At 42.9% G+C, this 22,937-nt stretch overlaps 1 protein-coding gene across 3 annotated transcripts; it reads left to right on the top strand.

The window, feature by feature from the left end:
* The first annotated feature begins 9,579 nt into the window (after positions 1–9,579).
* On the top strand, positions 9,580–22,380 carry LOC116948209 (uncharacterized). 3 transcript variants are annotated; one of them, XM_032964803.2, is made up of 5 exons: positions 9,580–9,680; positions 10,807–11,477; positions 13,174–13,387; positions 16,404–16,604; positions 20,359–22,380. In XM_032964803.2, the coding sequence occupies exons 2-5, from the start codon at positions 11,029–11,031 to the stop codon at positions 20,947–20,949; spliced, it is 1,455 nt and encodes a 484-aa protein (XP_032820694.2). In that variant the 5' UTR covers positions 9,580–9,680; positions 10,807–11,028; the 3' UTR covers positions 20,950–22,380. The 3 variants fall into 3 exon arrangements, with proteins under 3 accessions (XP_032820694.2, XP_032820620.2, XP_032820775.2); XM_032964729.2 differs by having other exon boundaries at positions 9,607–9,782; XM_032964884.2 differs by lacking the exon at positions 9,580–9,680 and adding an exon at positions 9,804–9,907.
* The last annotated feature ends 557 nt before the right edge of the window (positions 22,381–22,937 follow it).

Genomic DNA, 22,937 nt, shown 5'->3' with positions numbered 1-22,937 from the left:
GTATAACATTTATATCAGCGATTCCCAACTTGTGGCTCGCATCAAATGGGGTCATCTCATCGGAGGATGGGGCTGCAAGAAATACAATAAAATCCTGCAAATCTCAAGCTCACCAATTTTAAGTTTTTATTGTACAGGAAACCCTTGAATATCGCGGGTTTATCATTTGCAGTTTTCGACCTCGCACTGGCAACGTCTTTAGCTATTGCATAGGTTAGATTTGGCCTTTGGCGGGTTTACTATACCCAGAAGTAATGTATCATTGGGTGGTACAATGGTGAGTGAGGGACGCAAGGCAGTCAGTGGCACCTCAACCTTTGCCGTGCAAACATCTCACGTACAAAGATCCCCTGTGTAGCCTATTTATAAACTTTTCTACGTGACTTTACTGAAAGACACAAATAATATTTATGAACCGTTGGGGAAAGTGCTGTTAGCGTGCACCTATGAAGCCGGGCACGGCACACGGGTGGCTGGGTGGCCAGGTACTAATTTGAGGCTGAGTCGACCTAGGGGAGGCTCAGGACCGATTCAGATAATCGTCACTGATGTTTAAGCATGAGCGGGAATCATTGTGTTTGTAGTGCAGTGCGTTTACTGTAGCACTACCGCTCTCCATTCGCGGACAAACACACGCTTTGGATCATCGGTAAGTATAGTATTTATTAAAGATGTAGTGACTGTACTTGTCACTGTATGGTGCCGGGCTTGCGAAGTCACGGCTGGTAACGTTGTCATTACGGGCAGCCCGGGTTATAGGCTGCAGTACCAACCCTAGCGGTGGTTGGGTGAGCGCTGGTTAGCGCGGAGGCACCGCGAGCAGCGTGCGGTGCCTGCTCCCAGTGAGAGAGCGAGAGCTAACGTCAGCCAGCCAGGGTTACCCTGGGGCATGACACTCTGGCTGACCAGTTGTCACGTGACCGGACGATACTGCAGGGGGGCCACCGGTGGACAGGGGCCGAGGGGCGGTCACGTGGTTCCGTGGGGCTCTCGGGAACATTCGAGAAGGAGCTCGAGAAGCCTGAAAGGTGGGCGGGGCTGAAGGCGGAGCCAGCCCCAGCCCGGGAGCATATAATGAGAGCTCCGTGAGGAGCTCAGGGTTCTTCAAGTGTTGGTGTTGGAATATCCACGTCGGGGAGAAGAAGCCTCTAGCCACGCAGTCCAGGATCCAGCTTGTGGTCCGGACCGGGATAGCAAACCGTGTCTAGTTCTGCCGTAGCGTGGTTAGATTAGCATTCGAGATCCGAGCGTAGTTCGTGTTACTTTACATGTTGGTGTTAATAAATAGTGTTGCTCCGAGATAACGTCTGCGACTCAGTTGGACTCACTACAAATATTTAGACTACTATTTATTGTCTAGGAATGTTTTTGTACAGGGTTTTCGTGTATTTGGCATGCAGTACTTATTTAAATTATGACGTGTTTATCTTTTGTTGTCGTGTACCAAACCCTTTATTTAGGTAAGGCTTAAGTATTGAACATTGCGGTTTTGTTTTTTGTGGAACTTTCCAAGAACGTAACACCCACAATATTCAATGGTCTCCGCTATAAAGGAAATTGAAGGCGTTCGGACGTCTCAGACATTCCGAAAATTCAAACAGTGTTTTCGGTTATGGGTAAGCCCAAAACATCACCAATCAGAAACCTGTATATATATTTATTTGAGGCATATCATATGCATTTTCTGATTGGTGGAGAAGTTTGAGTATTGTGGGAATTGCGGTTGTGCGCCTGAATGTGCAACGTTTAAACGAGTGTGTTTATTCTTTTACAATGTAGAAATATTTGAAACTGTCCACCTCTAGTAGTGACTAGTGCTCCATTCAGGTGATGACTGACTATCTCAGCAACCTGAAAGCAAACTTTGCAACCCTATCCCCTGATCTGAACGTGACAAAGTATGCTTGAGTACAAATATCCATTTCAATGCCAGCCTGAAACAATGGACCTGACCGCAGCTGAAATTGAACGACTCATTGACATTTCATATGGTCGCCTCTCCACGGAACACATTTCCTAGCCCCTCATAAAGAATTCTAGTTCACTGTGAAGAAATATTTCCCCGAAATCTCAATGTGTGCCTTGAGTTTGGGAAGCACTGATTTATACATTGTATTTCTATATATGTCATTAAAATAAACGTAATGAAGTTTTAAAAATGGCATCGTCTTTTTCTTCATATTGCTATAGAAACAATTATAGTTTGATGTTGAGGTTAGCAATCCACTTAATAGCTTCAGGTGAGGCAGAGTGAATGGTTGTGATGCCACTGGGAATGGATCTCTCAGGGCAGGAGTTCAGTATGTGGGCGATAGTCTGACTTGGGTGGCCACAGTCACAATTTAGGCTGCTCCTCATCTTCCACTTGTGTATCCAGTGGTCACATCTTCCCTGGCCTGCCCTCAAGCGTTTGAGGGTTTTCCAAGTTTTCCGTGAAAGGTTGAAACCTGGGACTTCACTGCTCGGATCAGTTACCAGGTTTCAAATTGGTGACGTGTGCAGTAAACCAGGAGCTGTGCCATCGAGAGGTTGATGAATATTTCATGTCAATCCTCACGTGAGTAGAACACATATATACACACACACACAGAGCATATATGTATGAATTCAAGCCCAGAAATGCAGGACGTGATGATTAAATTTAGGAGTCCTTTGAGGTCTCTTCTGATCCAATGCAGCACTTGAGTCCTCATGTTCCCCCAGAGCAAGACAAAGGATCATCCTGACATTATTTGAAATATGGATTTGTGCAACTGATCCATATCAAGAGTGTACATATAATCATTTAGATTTAATCCCAGACCTTGAGACAAAAAGAGAATTCAAGCACATATGATGAACAGACAACAATTTGATCAATTAAATCCGCGTAGAAGTGCAGAATGCACTTTAGTTAAATAACAAAAAAATACTAGGCTGTATGCATACTGTTGCAACAACTATTTGACTGAAAGCACTCACGCAAGTAACAAGAAGCACTTTATTTATCCATTTGGTATATCTGTACATTAAGATGTGATTTCTGTCCATCATAATAAAGCAATTCTAGGACAAATCTCAAAGAAACTGAAACATTAATGTAGTTTAACCATTTTATGTAAATGCAGTATTTAGTAACTGGTAGCAGAGTGGTGTGCCCAATACGCTATGAACCCTAGCGACCTTAGTTTGATCATCAGCCAGTAGTGAGTGATATCCAAACTGATCCTGGGCCCCCACCAGTCGTGGGCCCCCACCCATTCAACTCCCCTTTGACCAGCATGAAGTATGGCCAAACAACCACCATCAAACAGATGGATTGACAAACTTCTGTCAAATTATTATGTTTTAACTCATATAATTTTCATTGTATAGCCTGTAGTACTGTCATCATTGTGTGCAGCCAGGTTGCTATATATCGGAATTTACTTTACTCATAATCCCACTGCGGTTTAAAATCCACATGACATGTAGAATCACCCATTTCCATAATAATTTTAAACTTTTACCACTTGCTTAGAGCTGACAAATGAGATGTTTAATTTTATAATTACACAAAAACCTATCGACCAAAGATAATGGTAAAATAATATAAATTACTCTGGTTAGAAATATATAACAGCAGGATTCCAATAATCTACAAATTCCTGTAATTTGGTGATTATTAGTAGTTCATGACTCCTTCCGTAATCCATGGGACAGTTGTGGGGTCCGGCATCCACCCGACCGCCCTCGCCGGGCAAGTGGGGCGCAACATCCGCCCCCTCCACTCACTCCTCCACTACCTCCTCCACCGCGTCGATCGGCCCCCGCCGTGCCCCCGCCGGGCCCCCGCCGACCGGGTGATCGGCCCCCCCGTGTTGGCACCCCCTCTGAGGGACATAGCTGAATGGTTGGCTCACCGCCACAAGGGGTTACTCCGTACACGCCCACGTACACCACCCATAATGCTCACGCGGCAGCGAGCATGCTCGCGCTCCTGTCGGCGATCAGACTCTAATACGCGCCCACTCTACGACTTGCGCTATAGCGGCAGTGCGAACGCGCGTGCTCCTGCGGGCGGTTTATATTCTAACCCGCGCACACACTATGACTAACGGTATAGCCACGGCGCGAATACGCGTGCCCCTGCTAACGTTTATATTCTAATATGCGAATGCCCCACAGTTAACACTACAGCAGCGACGCCAACACGCGTTCACCTGCAGGCGATTATTGTAATGAGCGCTCGTGCTACGGCTCTGCCCTCACTCTCGCCGCGCGTCTGCCCACGCGTTCGCTCCACACAAAGACCTGCTCTAAAGTGGCCGCGCGAACACGCACTCTCGAATCACAAACACTGCGCCGAAGTTCTGTGTTAATGTCTTTATTCGTGGCGCAAAAACTCTGTACTGCCCGGAGGAAATATTCTGCGAGCAGAGCCTATCCTATCATTATCCAATTCCCCAAATACTTACGCGTCCTGTTACGTACCTCGCAGCCATTCTCACGTCGTCACACGGACGCGGAGAGAGGCGGAGGGACGGGAATGGGAGAGAACCTTGCCTATCGCTGTCTCGTGGCAGCACTCACTGGCGTCTCACGGACTCAGCGAGTGGCTCGACGAGGCAGGCTGGCACGGAGTCGGTCTGGGTCACCAAGCGGCTAGAGATCAGAAGTCCTTTAACAGTTTTCGGCTCTCCTTTTTATACCCTGTGATTTCGATAATCCAGGGTTACGTTACATCATCCTGCGCAGCCAATTGTGCACCTACCTTTTGATTTTCAAACGTGTATTTGCCGTTACCTAGAGCATTACGTTATGCTATTTTCTGGCCCATTGCCTCTGTGCCTGCATTCCTTACCCCTGACTCAGCCTGTTTAATCTGGGAGGCCACCCGGCTGGCGAATACACACCTGCGAGTGTGCACTAGGAATTCCGCCTGACCTCATCGTCTATGCTGCTCACTTAACAGGTCCCTGCAGGGTGGGCTGGTAGGAACATTGGAATTTTGCGCAATTTTATTACACCCAACAGCACGAGATTTCACTTCGTTAAAGTATTGAAAGGGGACGGACGGACGGACGGACACATTAATCTATTGCAGGCTGGTACACTCAGTTTACAACTTCGTTCCTACCAGTAATATTTCACCCTGGCCCCTCCCCGGTGCTGTAAGTGACTCCTTGTGGCTGGCCCGGTGACTTCCCACCTAGGGGCCCTTCGGATGAAAACCCGTGGTGCCAGGCGATCCCCCACCGGGACACTACGTGTGTGTGTCCGTGGCATGTGTGCGTTCAGGGCGGGGGTAGGGGGGGAGTCTCGGCACTTGCGGAGTGGCTCTACGGTCATGGCACCACAGAGTTGATGCAGAAATCCACAAAACATCTCAGATGTCTGTATCTCTTCCGCCAGCGGCCTATTCCTTTCATAATTTGTGGCACACCGTGTCGGCGATGTCTGCAGATTCATTTGCGAGCCATGCTGACCTCTTAATTTTGCGTGGCTCATTCCTCTTGAAATCCATGGCACACTGCGGGAGATAAAAAAAAACGCATCACCAACCGCAAACCGTAGTCTGTATAAGTGGACAGGACTAACTTGGAACTGCAGGAGCGAAGTTGCAAGGAAACGCGGACGTACCATTTTTTGAATTTGCATTGTTATGTTTTGTTTTGCATCAGCAATAGTATGCGCTGACGTAATTTAATGAATATATATATTTTTACTTCTATATCAAGTCTAACATATGCAAAAAGTCTTGCAACATCCTATCCATGTTTTCTCTGTAAAAGCGAATATTTTCTTGGATTAATGGATTTGTGGACTCTTTCCTCCCATAATCCGTGGTACATCACGTCGGGGCAATAGCATTTTCACGTATTATCGGACTAACCTCTGCGGTGCACCGCGGATTACAAGTTGTATTCTGAAAATGAAAGATGTTAGGAGGTTTTTAACAGCCTAACATTGCATCTGAATGCATTTTTTACAGTTCCTAATCCTTACTCCTAACAGCACTGCTAGTGAGTGATGGTGAGTGTTTGAAACATGTGTTTGTGAGTAATTGTCATAAGTCAAACTATTATTTTAGGCACAATTTAAAAGGTGAAAATAGGGTGTGTGGTGGTAGAGGAATTATTTTTCTTTAGATGTATCTCGGATGGATTTGGGATTGAAAGCTAAAATGTGTTTTAATGCATGGTTATGAAAACACCGTTCAGGGAGGTGGAAATTTTTTTATGGAATTGTCGAAACAACTGCTTGAGAACATTCCAGAGTGGTTTTCGAAAGACGTATCTTTTTGTCTCACAGCAATGCCATGATGTACTTTTAAATCCAACCACAGGTGAAGCTTTTAGATTCATTGTGAATTGGACAAAAGGACCAAATCACTGTTATTTTTTCAAGCACAAATTCTACATTTACTCCATCTTAGAGTGCACACTAAATCTACCAAAACAATCATACCAAAGTTAAAGTAATGTATTTGTATACCATCATTTTTCTTGCAGAAGAAAAACTATGTATGGCTTGAGAAAAGATTAGTTATAGCGGCTAGTTTACTGTGCTATAATAACAGTGCTGGTATCTTTCCCATGGTGAATGAAAAGGTCTAAAAATAAATAAACATAAAGTGAAATGCCACATGAAGCTTTACTACAATAACTTTACTACAATAAGAAATTACTACAATTACCAACTCTTGCAAATTTAAAATGAGCAGATTTCCATACTGTTCATAAATGTTTAATACTGTATTAACTTATTCAATTCTAATGGACTGATTGGTCTGCTGTATATATTTACATATTTCAAAGGGCTGCCATATGGAGCTAGAGAAAGACAAACAGACAGAAACTTAGAAACACAGACGGAGACACAAAGACCCAGAGAGAGACACAGAGATGCAGACAGAGACCAATAAATACAGAGAGAGGGATAAAAACCAAATACACAAAGACACACACAAGAGACAGAAAGACACGTGCTTCAAAGATGCCCTTGGAAAATAGTAGATTTTAGGAGTTGCCCCGCTCGCAGATTTCAAGAGTTTCCACAGACTGCGTAGGAATAATGACGTTTAATATTCATAGATGAGCGGAGTTTCAATGTCATGTTAAATTATTGGATTCTAATATTATGCTTTATTGAATTGCACCCTTGATTTAAAAAAAAATGTGTTCAATGTGAACTATCTACCAAAGAAAACAACTATCCGGAAAAAAATAATCCATGTGCATGGATTGTATACCTAACTCGCTTTACTTCCCGGCTTCGCCCGGGACTTGGATTCTTGTCTTTGATACATTTAATATTCCCTTATATTTCACTGAAAAACCCTGAAAAAAATTGTATGCTTGCAAGAAAGAAAAAAACCGAAACAAATCAATGTAACTAAATCGCATGTTTTTCACTGAAGGAAATTCAACCTTAACCCACTTTTCCGTAAGGTTGATTTAGGCAACTCGGGAAGGGAATGACGTGGCGAGCTGAAAATTCGAGATTTGAATCTTTCGTGACTGCAAGGATTAATACTCTTTGGTTTTTTTTCGGTAAAGTCACGTAGGTAAAATAAAAGAAAACAATTAAATCACGACGTTTCGGAGGCAACACAGCCACAGCAAGATCGCTGCATCACACTTGATGCAGCTTGCGTTGCCTCCGAAACATCGTGATTTAATTGTTTTCTTTTATTTTTATTTTACCCACGTGACTTTACCGGAAAAAAATAACAAAGAGAGCTGAAAATTGTCGCGCTCCCTTAGAAATTCCAGACAGCAGAAGCTGTGCAAATTTCATGACGTCAGAGGTCAGCGTTCGAGAGTTTTTGCTGCCTCACACAGACAGATGTATTTTCTGCTTTATATTTAAGAGCGAGCTGAAAATAGTCGCGTTGACTTAGAAAATCGAGACGGCTATGCCGCGCATTCGTGCGGGATACACGGCCTACGCGGAGGGTTTGGGGAGGGGGGGATGCGTGACGTCAGCAAGGCACACTGCGTAACGCTGCCGCATGCGGGTGACATCACAGGTGTGACGTCACCGCTTACTTGCCGTGCAAAATATATCCATTATCGCGCCCCCCCCCCTCCCCCCAATACAAAAGTCTATTTTGATACTTTGTGTACAGTCTGGAAACTACCCACGTGCCAAATTTCAAGTTTGCTGCATGTTGGGAAGTATGCTAAACATTTCGAACAGACACACACATTCACGAATTTCCCTTTTATATATAGATTTTTCTGAATTATGATATGATCCAGAGAGTAAACCACACCACTACCTTTGGAGTAATTTGAATCTGCAGTGATCAAGTCCTGGGTCCTGGTCCTTACAACAAATATCAAAGAAAAGTGTAAAGTCCTTTCTTTCTTAGGTCTGATGCTGAAGCTGGCCAGAATCCTTCTTGCATCTGCAACTGAAGGATTCGTGTCGATCTGGGTGAATGATGTATTAAACCTAGCACCCTGAATAACAGGATTACCTAGGGATATGCACTCGCTCAAATGCTATTCAACCTATACACGAGAAAGATGCCACAGACATAAATTCGCAAGTTCGTGCACGCGGACAACATGAGATCATTCAGATCGACGACTTTTAGTAGTTCGAGGTCAAAGTTCATTTCCTGGGGTGATCGGGCTTTGTCAGTGCCGCTCCCACGCTTTGGACCGTTTTGTCTTTGCTAACAAGACAGAGTCGCATAATATATTGAAGTTTATATTCTTTGGGTATTTCGGTAAAGCCACGTAGATAGAAAAAATAAGAATAAAAATATCACGGCGTTACTATCGCAACACAAGCAATCGTCATCAGGTGATGACAATCGTCACCAGGTGGTTAACCAGGTAAAACCTTAACTGTTTATGGTTGTTCCATCATATCTGCCGGGTACTAGTCTATTTTTCCGAGTTCATTTCCCCCCGCATCCCCAGCGTTTGGCATTGCTGCTGCATTGGCGTTGCTGCTGCATTGGCAGCGTCGGATCCCTGTTCGTGAGTCGGATCCCTGTTCGTGAGTCGGATCCCTGTTCGTGAATCGGATCCCTGTTCGTGAATCGGATCCCTGTTCGTGAGTCGGATCCCTGTTCGTGAATCGGATGCCTGTTCGTGAGTCGTGAATCGGATCCCTGTTCGTGAGTCGGATGCCTGTTCGTGAATCGGATCCCTGTTCGTGAGTCGTGAGTCGGATCCCTGTTCGTGAGTCGGATCCCTGTTCGTGAATCGGATCCCTGTTCGTGAGTCGGATCCCTGTTCGTGAATCGGATGCCTGTTCGTGAGTCGTGAATCGGATCCCTGTTCGTGAGTCGGATGCCTGTTCGTGAATCGGATCCCTGTTCGTGAGTCGTGAGTCGGATCCCTGTTCGTGAGTCGGATCCCTGTTCGTGAGTCGGATCCCTGTTCGTGAATCGGATCCCTGTTCGTGAGTCGGATTCCTGTTCGTGAATCGGATTCCTGTTCGTGAATCGGATTCCTGTTTGTGAGTCGGATCCCTGTTCGTGAGTCGGATCCCTGTTCGTGAATCGGATTCCCTGCTCTCACGTCCAAACCCTGCTCGCGCTCGTCTGAAGCCCACGTGGTTACCTATTCAGTCTATGAAATAAAACCGCGTGTCGTTCCCATCCGGTCTGTGAAATGTAACCACGCGTCCTGCCTATCCTGTCTATGAAATGTACAGTCGAGTGCCACGTGTTTCGGGTTGTGAGCCGTTTGCCGAGAGTGAGTAAATCAGCCGAAGCAAAGTCGTAACCGTGCTGATTTTTGTTTTCCTCTTACGGTAATTCATGAGACAACAGTGTGCGCGTCAGCGGAAGCTTTACCGTGAGTTTTTGGTCCAAGTGTGTGTGTTTTTTTTCAACAAATATTGTTTTATGGAGAGGTTCGCGCGTGGCGGGATCAAAGCCTCGGGCCTAAGCCACTGTACAGGGCAAGTGCTACAGTGCGGGGTAACTGGTGCGCCGTGCATGTTTACAATAATTACACAACTAAGCGGGTTTTATTGTTCACAACAATCTTCGTTGTGGTCCGCTGTATTACCGCCGCCGGTTTACTTCAACGCGGTGAAGGCTTTAATTCTCAAACGAGTCCGCCGTGGTTCCGTCATGGGGCTAAGGGTGCGAAGTTTTGCGTTTCGTGCGCAGCACTCGCTTAAATCCACTGCTGGGCGAAGGCGTCGCGTTGCCGTGTCGGTTCCCCGGGGGTTTGTTTGGTCATACTTCACCGATTTTGGTCAGTGCGGTGTTTGGATGAAAGGGGGACGCCCTTCACCGGCTCTGACACCACTCGCCACAAATGTTCGCCGTGGTCTGGAGTAGAAACTCGTGTCTCACTCGCGCCACGTGTATGAATGTGCTGTGTTGTTACAAGGCTGGATTCTTATGTTTTTATGTAAAGCCAGGGATATAGCCCGTTGAGCACAAGTGTATCGTTTTAAGGGATAACTGGGTAGTAAAACAATGCAGCTTGATACAATTTATCAGCTTGATACAATTTATCAAGCTGTGTCAAGCAGAAAACATTTAAAGTTACTGTCAAGAATGCGTGCATTTTAAAGGCCGTGTCTTTGGTATTGTGTGGAAGACGATTTTTAGATCGTGCGTCCTTTTTAGCTTCAACAAATCTCCAATCATTGTTCCGTTCTCGATTCAACATTCTGGAAATAAAGAGCATTCCCAAATGTCCTTGGCAGTGGTGCACAATCAACAAATAACTACGCATTCGTCAATAACACTGTCTTACGTGGAAAATATGTAATAGGCGACGTTTCAGGCAATGGCTTTTCACAGTGCAATGTCCTATTATACAGTACGTAACTCATTTGCTTCGTGTGTTCTTTTTGTTTCAGATCGTTGAACGCTACCATTTATCCCTTATGTTCAACAGTACACTTTTCTCAAAAGACAATTGTAACTGGACACACTTGAATTTGTTTTGACATTTCACCAACATTTGGAGAAGTGCAGATCCTGAGACTCCTTTGTAGTAACCATGGCACGTGGAAACTGAAATTAAATAGATTCTTGTGCAGTACATTTATTCACAATACTAAAATACTCTACGACGAGCCATGTGTGATCTTATGCTTAATTTGGACGTGTCTGTTGTTCCTGAGAACGGCAAATCACGGAGTAGACAGCATGCAAGGGACATTCGCTTTATGAAGGGGAATAAAGCCCGTGAGAGGAGAGATAACTTGCGCCACCAGAAGTTTGAGATCCAACAATCGGATACAATTCAACATCTAGACAAGCAAAATGTAAAATTCAAGCCAGAGTCCCAGACGAAATCGTATTTGAAGAAAAGCCACAAAGAAATGAAAGATACACTCAATGGAACGATTAAACACAGCGGTGTGAAATTGCAGAGGAAAAACGAGAAAACGAAAGGTCATGCCTTTGACGCCTCTGTCCATAACAACATGTTAGACGAGTTTTCCAATGGAGCTGCAAGGCCAGAGAAACAAGTCACCGTGACGGAAGATGTGCCACAGACTTTTGCCAACAAGAACCCAAGCAGGTGAGTTGGTTCTCTGTCTGTTTTGCACCGCCACTTGGGTACAAACTTTAAATAAAATGGGAGCGTTCGTTCCAAAATGTGAAAATCAAACCTCAATGTAATTACAGGTTTCTGCCATAAAATCCGAATTCAATTTTGGTTTAAATATTTCGATCACATTTTAATTACTGCTTTGTTTTTATTTATAAAAATTGAGACACCATCATGGGTTCATATTCAGGTTTTGCTACTTGGAATTGAAACAGACTCTTAAGTGAAGTTATTTAGTGGTTTCAGCCCAGTCACCAATGAATCTTTAAAAAACAATTTCGGCATGCACTTATTTTGCCAAAATACATTTGCAAAATAATTCAAATATCAGTTTTCTCTATAACGTGAAAGGTTACACTATTCAGTGAAAGGTCTCCGACGCCGGCAGTAGGTCTACACCAATCCAAGAGCTGTTTATAAAGGTTTAGAGATGGGCGGGGCAGCTAATGTTAATGTAGGAGAAGGCTCCCGACAGCGGCAGTAGGGGTGATGGCTTTGTAGATTGTGTAGTCAGAATATCCAGTCGCCTTGAGAGCCTGGTGTACGTGTTTTAAGTTCACTGGTCAGGTGTTCATGGTCGGAGATACATTGAACTCTATGGTGTAGCGTTTTTATGAGGGAATTCTTCTGGGCATAAAGTGGATGCCTGGATGGCGTCCGTCTCCAATTTTTCCATGAAAATGCTGGCCACAACCGGAGATAAGGGAGAACCCATTGGGGTGCCTTCAGTTTGTTTGTAGAATGTTCCATTCCAAGTGAAGTATATATTGGTGATGCCGTGTCTCACCAGGGCTGGTACATGAGCATTTCCTTGTTGAACCAAATCTTCAATTATTGCAATGGTATTGGGCACAGGAACTTTGGTGAACAAAGAAACTACATCGAAACAAACGAGCAAATCACCTGGGGACAGTGAGATGTTTTTAATGGACGATACCAGGTGAGTTGAGTTAAGAACAGAAGCGGTGGTCTTACCAGGAAATGGCTGCAAGGTCTCAGACAGATATCGCGCCGGTTTGTAGGTGGGTGAACCAATGGTGGAGACGATGGGATGAGAAGGGGTGTACCTTTATGGATTTTTAGCAAGCCATATAGTCTGGGTGGTCTAGCAGCAGAAGGTTTTATGGAAAACCGTTTGGTCTGTTCAATTATTTGTATTCACTTTATTTTCATTTTTATGTTTTTATTGTTATTGTTTCTATCTACGTGATTTTACCGAAAGAACCATAGAATATGAATTCCTGCAGTCACGAAAGTTTTAAGTAAAAATTATAGTTACTGTTCAGTGTCAATTGTGGAATTTCACCTCCACTACTCATGAATGTCAGATGAGTAAACATAAAAAAACCTGACATTTTACTTTATACCAGAACCTCCCTCCAGATTTCTATTGGTTGTGGCACCTGTAGTTTATACAGTGTTTATCATTGTTTAGTATGAGCTATATACATTAAATAAATGTTGAAGAATTATGCAGCATGGGTAAGCCTTCATCCAACAGTAGGCAAATGGCAGTAAATTATTATTGTATAATACTCTTTGGTTCTTTCGGTAAAGTCACGTAGGTAGAAAATATTTCTACCTACGTGCAGTCACGAAAGCTTCAAATCAAGATTGTATAATACGCTACTGTCTTATGTGTTGGATGTGATGGGTGGTCTTCCAGGTATTTCGGCCTCGACTGTGAAATGGTGGGCACAGGGCCTGCTGGTGTTTGCAGTGAGCTGGCCCGATGCAGCATTGTCACCTATTATGGTGACGTTGTGTACGATCGCTATGTGCAACCAAGGAACCCTATCACTGACTACCGCACGCGATGGAGTGGCATAACTGCTAAAGATCTGTCCAAAGCCATCCCATTCCATCGGGCCAAGAAGGAGGTAAGGAACTGCACCTACTACCAGTGACTGAAAGCAGCACATCGTACACTCGCAAATTTGGTTAAAGTATTTTTATGCTTTGCTTGTCACCGGTAGCAGGCTTCACCCTCTTTCTATTGCTGTTAACGTCATACTCTGCTTGAGTGAATTATGTGGTGCAATGATTAAATATGGGACATTTTTCAAAGTATTTAGTATGAGGCAGAAAACAATTGAAACTTTAAGCAAACACCCTCCAATGAGTAAAATTAATGAGCCTATAAATATTTGGTGGTCCAAATTGAATAACTTTAGATTTTCAAGTTCTTTTAATGTCCAACCACCACAATCATGATTGATTCCATAATGGGAAAATTATTTGGCCCGGGCTGTTTCCATGGCGAGGTCCTCCATGGCTCCTCCAGGAGCCGACAGACCAACAGATGCTCGGCGGTCTGTGTTTCACCGCAGTCACAGGTGTCCATGTCATTAGAGTAGCCCCACATCTGCACTTTGACTTTTGACTGGCCGACTCCAATTCAAAAGCAATTCAATCAGATCCACTGGGGAGGTGTTCAGCAATGTCGATGTACATTTTGACGTCCTTGGTTATTGTCGAGCCATCTTCACACGTTCTCAGTCATGTAGCCATCAGTGACTTTAACCTAGTTATGCTTTTTTAAAGCACATTTTCAAGTAGTAAACGTAGATTGCTATATTTTTTGCAAAGTTTGAGCTTTATTACCCATATACAACAATTGGGATTTATGTTAGTCACTGCCATAATAATTTGTACGTGTTATAAAACTTTAAGGAATATGTTTATTAATTAACGTTTCCCCACAAGTAATCAATTCATGTTCAGATTATAAAATGTGAAAAGTTAGATTTGCAAATTGGATGTGTGCCATAGATGAGGAGTTGGCCAAACGTTTCAGCCAAAGCAAAAATATGCTGCTGTGCAACACCAAGCTAACATTTTAATAATTAAAACAATGTCTCTATAAGCCATCACACCATGAATAATTCGAGTTCTCGTGGGTTGAGTAACTTTTTAAAATAAAATGGAGATTGCCTTCCGTTTTTGGTTAATGGCCACCACATGTACTTTGCCATGAAGGCTCGCCAGCCTAAATGCTTGTTTTACCCTGAATTGTCTACTTTATAAACCGTTACCTGATATAGCTCCAAATAATTTATGGTGTGCGGATAACAGAAAGTGTAATATATCGCCTGTTTGAAACAGATAATATGATATGTGGATATAAACGTAATGGAAAAGTAAAGTAAAGTTTAACTCGACGAATACATAGGAAAATAGCTTATCAATGACTCAGGGGAACACAATATTTCAGAGATTTGCGCGTGAGATACATGTGGTGATCAATTATGCTGATTTCTTTTGTTAAAGGTGCACTCTTATGTGTCAAAATGTGCACAATTCTACGTTGAAATGTGTTTTGCTTTTATTATGTGCTCAAAATTTCACTCTTCTGCACTTACAAACGTGCTCTCATGCTCAGACACATAAAATCCGATGCTCAAATGTACCTTCTGCATTGACATGCATGTTCAATCTCGCACTCAAAATACATGCTTTCTTGCACTTGTTTATGATGACAATGATAATAAATATATTTGTGGTGGATGATGATAAAAGGATACATTTATTATGATTAAAATGAGGTGGATGATGATGGCTTCACAAATAGTGTAAGGGTAATTTTTGAAAATATGAATAGGTTTTACCCTTTCTGGCAATAAAATAGGTGTTAAGACGTTCAAACACCAAATAGAAACCTATGGCATGGAACCAAATCTGCATTAACCACATGGACTTGTGTTGAACATGCAAACAACATGCTCTGATAAATATATGCATTGTTATTTAAACTGATTGGCCTACACCAGAGACGACCTTCTTTAGGGCCTAGTCTCACCAGTGTCAGACCAGAGGACGACAAGGCAAACAGCACGAAGGCAATGCACAATTAGACCTTTATGAAGATTTTACTCTTTGGGTCTTTCGTTAAAGTCACGTATATAGAAAAATAATAAAATAATAATAAAATCACGGCGTTTCGATCGCAACACAAGCAATCGTCTTCAGGTGAAACAATACAGCAGGCGGACTGCTGAGGCAGGAAGACTGCTGAGGCAGGAAGAAATAAAGCGATAGCTTATGTTGCGATTTAAACGTCGTGATTTATTATTATTTTATTATTTCTCTATCTACTTTACCGAAAGACCAAAAAGAGCATGACTTCCTGCAGTCACGAAAGCTTTAAGTCAAGATTTATGAAGATTGTTTATTCAGCATTCTCTTCTGGAAATGTATCCGTGTAGAAGACTTGCCCGCGCGCATAACGTCAAGGGTGGAGTTAAGTCACTCGCACCTTTTGACGGTTAAATAAGGTTGTCGAAAGCGTTGTTGCTTCCCAAGTTCATATTCTTGGTTCTCTCGGTAAAGTCACGTAGAAGGGAAACAATAAAATTATAAAAATATAAAACAATTAAATTCTCACGACGTTTCGACTGCAACACAAGCAATCATCATCAGGTGTGAAAACCACAACAATAAAATTTGAAAAAAAAATGTATTTTATTACATCTGAATGTAGCAATGTTTACACACTCCACCAGGTACTCATTTGAGGCTGAGTAAACCTAGGGAACGCCCAGGACCCATTCAGATAAACATCACTGGTGTTGGTTGTGAGCGGGACATACACTCGGGTCACCAGGTTTGTAGCCCAGCGAGCTATTGCACTACTGCTCCCCACACACACACGGGGGGCACCCGCACACTCACTTTCACTCTCAGCTGGATGGTGTGAAGCATTACATCTCGCAGAGAGTTGCTCCGCTGAACGAAATAGTTAAGTGGTTCGGTTCACAATTGCGAGTTTGCAAGTCGATGTTAAGAAATAAAATCCCATGGAAGCTGGTTCTTTTGTACGGATGTTTGTAATTCAGGTGTTCGTAATTCGAGCACTGGCTTTATTAAATTTTTCATGGATATGTATGTGTTGAGCAGATTGTCCAGATCCTCAAAGACAAGGTGGTGGTGGGTCACGCCCTGCATAATGATTTCAAGGTGATCGGTGTGACAGTACCTGAGTCTCTGCAGCGAGACACATCACGCTCGAAGCTGCTGAGAAGCATGGCAGGCCTCCCCACTCACCGCATTACTTCCCTAAAGATCCTCGCAAAGACCTTGCTCAAAGAAGACATACAGGCAAGCAAAGTTATCTAAGTTATGCATATATTGACTGGTCTTGTTATGTTTTTAATACTTTTTCTGAACAAGATGTTTACTGTCGTTATCTCTGCTTTAACCCACCCACTGAGTGTCGTGTTTAAATACAGGGATTAAGTACGTTTTTATTCGTCAGAACTTTTTTTTATTAATTCCACAATATCGAGGGCACATTGTGCCCCCTACTGTGCCAACTTGCTGTGCTTTAGCCACCCGGTGCTACGCTCGTTGTGAGCATCACTCCTCCCTCCTTTGTTTTTGGAGGGCGACTGCCTCTAACTGCCCAGTAGCGTCATTCACGAGCCTCCTCCAAGAGGCCGATCTTGACACCGCTGGTAGCACTCATCGGCAAGTCCACTCAGCTCAACACATCAATCCATATCTTCTCTACCCCGTGCCGCGCCCGTTTAGCCCCCTCGATCTGGACAAACAAAAGCTGTTTAGGCATGCGGTGACTGGGCATGCGGGCTACATGACCCAGCCAACGCAGCCTTGCCTGCCGGAGGAGCTTACCGATGGGACTTTGTCCAGATCTTTCAAGAATTTGTGAGCTCAAACAATCCAGCCTGGTTAAACCCAGGATGGATCGTAGGCAGGCCAGCCTAAATGTTTCTAACCAGCGAAGATGTTCCATTAGGGGGGTCCATGTTTCACAAGCATAGAGAAGGGAGGGAATGACTGTGGCCAAGAAGTCCTGAAGCTTCGTGCGGAGCGACAGACCAGGTAGCTTCTACACAGCGTTACGCAACCGATGAAAAGATAATGTCGCTCGACTGATTCGGAGTGAGACCTCTGCTGTTAAACCGGAGCCGGTCATGAGCACACTGCCCAGGTATGGGAAACTGTCCACTCTCTCCACACCTGCCCTATTATCCATTGGGAGTTGTGTGGGTGGATTGTCCGATGGTACAAAATACCTTGGGCAGGTGCTTAGTTTTGGTGGGTCTGATGGTAAGGCCCCACCTCTTAGTGGCAAGCTCCAGCTGCAGCAGCAGCGCCTCCAACTCCTCCTCCGAGTGAGCAGCAATTACCAGATCATCGGCATACATAACATGGTTGAGCAATAGGGAGCCATCCCTTGACCGCAGATGATCATCGATCAGCCTCCCATTGTATCTGTACCAGATGGAAATTCCTCCGGTACAGCTATTGAAGGCTTCACGAACTACGTGGTCGAAATATATGTTAAATAATGTGGGAGCCAGAGGACATCCCTGTCGCACCCCAAGGTGTACAGGGAATGGCTCCGACTCCCAGCCACGTATTTTTTTCGGGCCCGCTCACCATCATGGGGTGCCCTCGATCTTCCTTTTCTAACCCCGTCCACTTTCCCTCGGGCTGCACCCATCTCAGGCCTATATAACACCCTGCTTCAGCAGCTCTCTTGCTATATTTTTTCACCTGAAGACGATTGCTTGTGTTGCGATCGAAACGTCGTGATTTTTTTTTATTTTTCTATCTGTGACTTTACCGAAAAACCCAAAGAGTATGAATTCCTGCAGTCACGAAAGCTTTAAGTCAAGTTTTAAATATTAGTTTTCTACACACATCTAAATATTTCCTAACTTAATTTTTAAATATTAGTTTTATATCTAGGTGACGTGAGCGAAAGAAGCAGGAATATAGTACTTGACAGTGTCATGGTGAGGCCTAGTCCCGTGCAGAGCCCCCGGCCTCGCTTAGATTGCCCAGCCAGCCGAGGTGGCACCTTGGCAGGCTGGGGCTGGGCTGCTGTACGGCCCCCCCCCCACCGCCCGCTCTACAGTAGCAGTACCTACAAACTGTACAGTAGTATCTACCTACTCTATAGTAGTATCTACCCACTCTATAGTCGTATATGCCGACTGTATAATAGTATATATCGACTCTATAATAGTCCTCACTTCACAGTGTAGTGGTGAGGCCTAGTCCCGTGCAGAGCCCCCGGCCTTGCCTAGATTGCCTAGCCGGCCGAGGTGGCACCTTGGCAGGTTGGGGCTGGGCCGCTACCCCCGCCCCCCTTACTATCCTGCCGCCTGCTCTACAGTACGTAAGCTCTATAATATTAGTATCTACCGACCCTATATCGGGGGGGGAGAAGAGGACATCACACTTTGTAGAATGTACCTGAGTTTATTTTTTATTTTTAACACGGAAAGTGTGTGCGTCGCTAGGGGCGCACCAGTGCAGATGCGTGCTTTGGCACGCGCTCGGAGGCGCAATGTAATAAATAACAAAAAACAATTCAATTGCGTATTCAACTATTTTAAACGTGACGGACGCGAAATTGGAATAGCGCTGGCTCACCACGGGGCTTATGGCGTGCTTCTGGGTACTTTTTTAAACATAATCCCCACGGTTCGTGAGCAAAATCCCTCGCAAGCGTCAGCCACATACAGACAGGCGGACAGACAAAAATGCCTTTTATAGGTTACATTTACCTTTTTCCCCCCTATGTTCACTCCTACCAGGAATGTAACCCAATTGGGACAAGGTTTCTGAATTTCCAAATTCTGCATTCGCGAATGTTTTCAAGATAGTAATACTTGCAGATGGAGGATTTACTGTAATTTGATACTGAGAAACTGTGGACCATAATAGCACACACTATCCAACCATGAATTATATTAGACATTGATATACTGTACATATTTGATTTTTGGTAGTATATCAGTTTGGGCATTTATTTTTACTGAAGGTTTCAACTTTAGGTTGATCTGCCCTGCCTATTTTATTTTGCTGTTGTGTTTTCATTATTTTTATTTCACACTTAATTATTTCGTGTAAAAAAAAATATTTTAAACTTAATTATGGTGTGGGAGTTTTTGTCAGTTATCCAGACAGATTTGTTTTTTACCAACAGACATGACCCCCCCCCCTCGTGTCTCAAACATCACACAATATTCAAACTATATTACGGTTCTCATAGTGGGCATATGTTGAATGAAGTAAAGGCAAATTTTATACAAATGTTTTTTGTGCAGTAGTTTGTCACAAACCTGAGACCATCTCGCTGTGTTTTGAATTGATTACAGGTGATTGCCTGGATTCAAACTCAAGAAGTAATTTGTGTTGTCTCTGCTTTTTTGCGATCGATTGCCAGTTGAGCTATGTGCAGTCCGACATTTTTCGTGTGGATTTCAAAGATGTATTTAACTTACCTGTTCAATAATGGTGTTCCTTAACAACTTTGAAGTCCTAGGTCTTGCCGTTACCACAGGTGTATAAATGCTTCATATTGTAGTGAAATAATTTTCTGCAAGTGCTTTATTTTTTCTGATATCGTTAAATCTTCAATTACCGTGTTCAATTTTATTCACAGAGAGATTTAGATATTTTTTTTTATCTGGAGCAGCTTATTGGCCTAACAGTTGTCATATCTGGGTTGGGCTTTGACAACTAACATTCAGCTTCATTCTTCTGATAATGTTGTGTGTACTGAAAAAAATAAGTTTTTTTTAGTTTTTACGTATGCAATATTATTTACAAGAGAAGGCCTCTTCGTATGCCATTTTGCTATTGCCAATTTTACATAATGGTGCAAACTTTCCTCCTTAGATTATTTATCGGACGAGATGGCAGTGTCCTGAGTTAGGAACAGCTTGGCTTCGTATACATGATTTTCTGGGCTACATGACCCACTGTAGAGTGGTGAACATTCCCCCTGGTTAAAATTCAAAATATTATTGTATTACATTTTTTGTTAACGTGACTACATTTTGATTTGTGATTGTCTACCGTTGTATGTGCACAGATGGGAACTAATGGACATTCCTCTGTGGAGGATGCTTGGTCAGCCATGCAGCTCTTCCGCTTGATTCAGATTGACTGGGAGAAGGAGCTTGATGAGCAGGCACAAGAAAAACCCCAATCAATCAAAACACGAGTGGCTGCATTGCCAACTCAAAAGGCTGTCAATTGTAAAGTGGAAGGTAAAGTAACATTCAAGCCAAAAGTCAAAAACATGATGGAAAAAAGCAGTGAAGAGCTATTTAAATGTTTAAATTTAATGCTGGGGAAAGATAATGAACATGAATGCAAGACTGGCAAAGATCTGTATGTTGCTGGAACAGAGAAATGCATCGCAAGGGAAGAAAAGGACAAACGCATAAAAGAATGTGAAATGTTAGGAAAAACAGATGATAAATCACTGGTAACTTTCATCACCACAGGAAAGAAGAGGAAGCATAAATGCAAAGTGGTTGAGGATCGTAATAAAACAGCTAATTTGAAGAAACCATACAGTAAAAAATCTGATGGATCCAAACACGTAGTTTTTGCAGAACTCGAGGCAAAAGATGAGGCAGAACCAGCAAGAAAGAAAAAAAGAAAGTGCACATCGTAAAAAACGCTACCAGGTGCATTCCGAAGGGCACTTGTGCAAATTCAACCGAATGTACAAATTGTACAATTCTGAAATGTGCAAATGTGTGTGACTGGGCTCACGTGAAGAAGGGGAATATAGTCAATGAAAACATAAAAAAAGCATTACACAGTGTAATTGAGAATATGAATACAAACTACCACAACCAAAACAGTGTGCTGAGATGCAAAGTGAAAGGATGAAATTGCCAGTTGAACAAGTTGTCTGAGATTTAATCAAGAAACATTGAAAAATAGTAAATCAAGACAAACAATGGAAAGAAAGCAGCAGCAAGAACTAATATAAAAGCAATCCGCCTGAGCCTGTTTCCGATGAATCGAGGTGAAAAGTGTCCCACCGCTCTGAACAATGGGTGTTGCATTCTTCTGCTTTTAAGGTCCCAAGACATTGTTGGTCCACATTCCAAATCCTTATGGAGATGGCTAGTCTATCCACAAAATACGATGTATTTTATTGACCATGGAGGGGCAATAGTCAACCGCCAACTGGCATAAGCACATAATGTTTAATATGAGAAACTGGAAATACAGTTGCATATATACTTTAAATCCAATGTAACTTTTATTGAGGACCAGAAGGGTGTGTTCATATTTCAATGAGTGGTATATAAATATTTCAGTATGAGCTTCATTGTTTACTCTTATTATATTTCACTTCTAAATTAGAGATAAATATGGTATTGATATGAGTTTTACATAAAAAAAAAATGCTATGGCAGGGTCACCACGGCTTTTGACACCATGTACAGCTCTGGTCTATGGGATCTAGACCTATGACATTTTATTGTTGTGTGTCCAAGTAAATACTTTCACGCCTTGATGGATCTTAGTGTACTATGCAAAATTGTTGAACACTTTTCCATTTGCGGGACACTGGGGTCGTCTGAAAACAATAAACAAGTTCACTGTCGCAAGTTTCATGTTATTTTTTTAGCCGATGGCAGAAGCTTGATTGGGGGAGTTTAAGCTCATAATTTGGTCACGGGAATGATTTCCGAATGCAAAATAAAGTCGCGTCACGCATTTCATTCGTTGCATAGCGTTAAAAGATTTGGCGCCTCCATATATTTGTCAAGTTTTTCAGTCGGTACGAGCTGTCGAGGTCTCGACTGAGATGATCCCATTGACCCAGTCGTCGTGGGGTAGTCGTGCATTTGCCTGTATTGAAACTTTGGAACTCCTGCCTTGCGATCTCCAAGACAAATCTTGATACATTTGTACAGTTTTTACAATAATTACTTATTAAGAAGATTATTAAGATTATTGTGTTATATTGATGTCTAAATTAGTACATTGTATTTAATATATCGATCATGTGCCCAAATATTTGGTTTATGCAAAGAAACGCTGTCGCATATTTAAATGTCTTGACAATAAAAAATATACAAGTCCAGCATTGTGTGTGTATTGCAACTTACCACATGGTGAACGATATCTGCTGTTGGTGCCTTATGATGACTGCATCTGAACAATTCAATTAAAACTCAGTTTAACAGGTTTTCGTGACCAGTATCCATAATAGATTTTGGGTTGGAGCGCGTAAATGTGTCGCTAAAACCGCCACCATCCGACACAGCCAATTAGTAATGTTTTTCACGTAAATTGGCATGCTTTGTTTACGTGACGAACTTTACTAATTGGCTGTGTCCGGTGGTGGCAGATTTAACGACACATTTACGTGATCTATCCCAAAAAACCTCATGGATAAATAAAAACTTTGATTGCAGTTTGAATGTTTCAACAATTTTGTAAAAATCGATAAATCACCCCAAGCACATTAAATTAAGTTGCGTACAAACAGGTCCACGTATGTCGATGTTCATGTGCTGTATGAATAATTGCACAGACATTTAGGCTTTGACTAGCGATCACCGATTTAAGCTTATAAAGGGATGTGGTGCCTTAGTATGCTACTTGTCTCAGTTTGGATATTTTAAAGCCACACAAGCC

This window comes from Petromyzon marinus, chromosome 1, assembly GCF_048934315.1.
Source record: "Petromyzon marinus isolate PM22_M1 ecotype Great Lakes invasive population chromosome 1, UKy_Petmar_22M1.pri1.0, whole genome shotgun sequence".
Classification (NCBI taxonomy): Eukaryota; Metazoa; Chordata; class Hyperoartia; order Petromyzontiformes; family Petromyzontidae; genus Petromyzon; species Petromyzon marinus.
This window is presented reverse-complemented; position numbering and strand designations above follow the sequence as displayed.

Excerpts from the sequence above, each read along its gene's own strand:
- LOC116948209 (XM_032964803.2), top strand. The coding sequence starts at position 11,029 with ATGTGTGATCTTATGCTTAATTTGGACGTGTCTGTTGTTCCTGAGAAC. Across the intron at positions 11,478-13,173 it reads GCCAACAAGAACCCAAGCAG|GTATTTCGGCCTCGACTGTG; the intron begins GTGAGTTGGTTC and ends GTGGTCTTCCAG. Across the intron at positions 16,605-20,358 it reads TGCTCAAAGAAGACATACAG|ATGGGAACTAATGGACATTC; the intron begins GCAAGCAAAGTT and ends GTATGTGCACAG.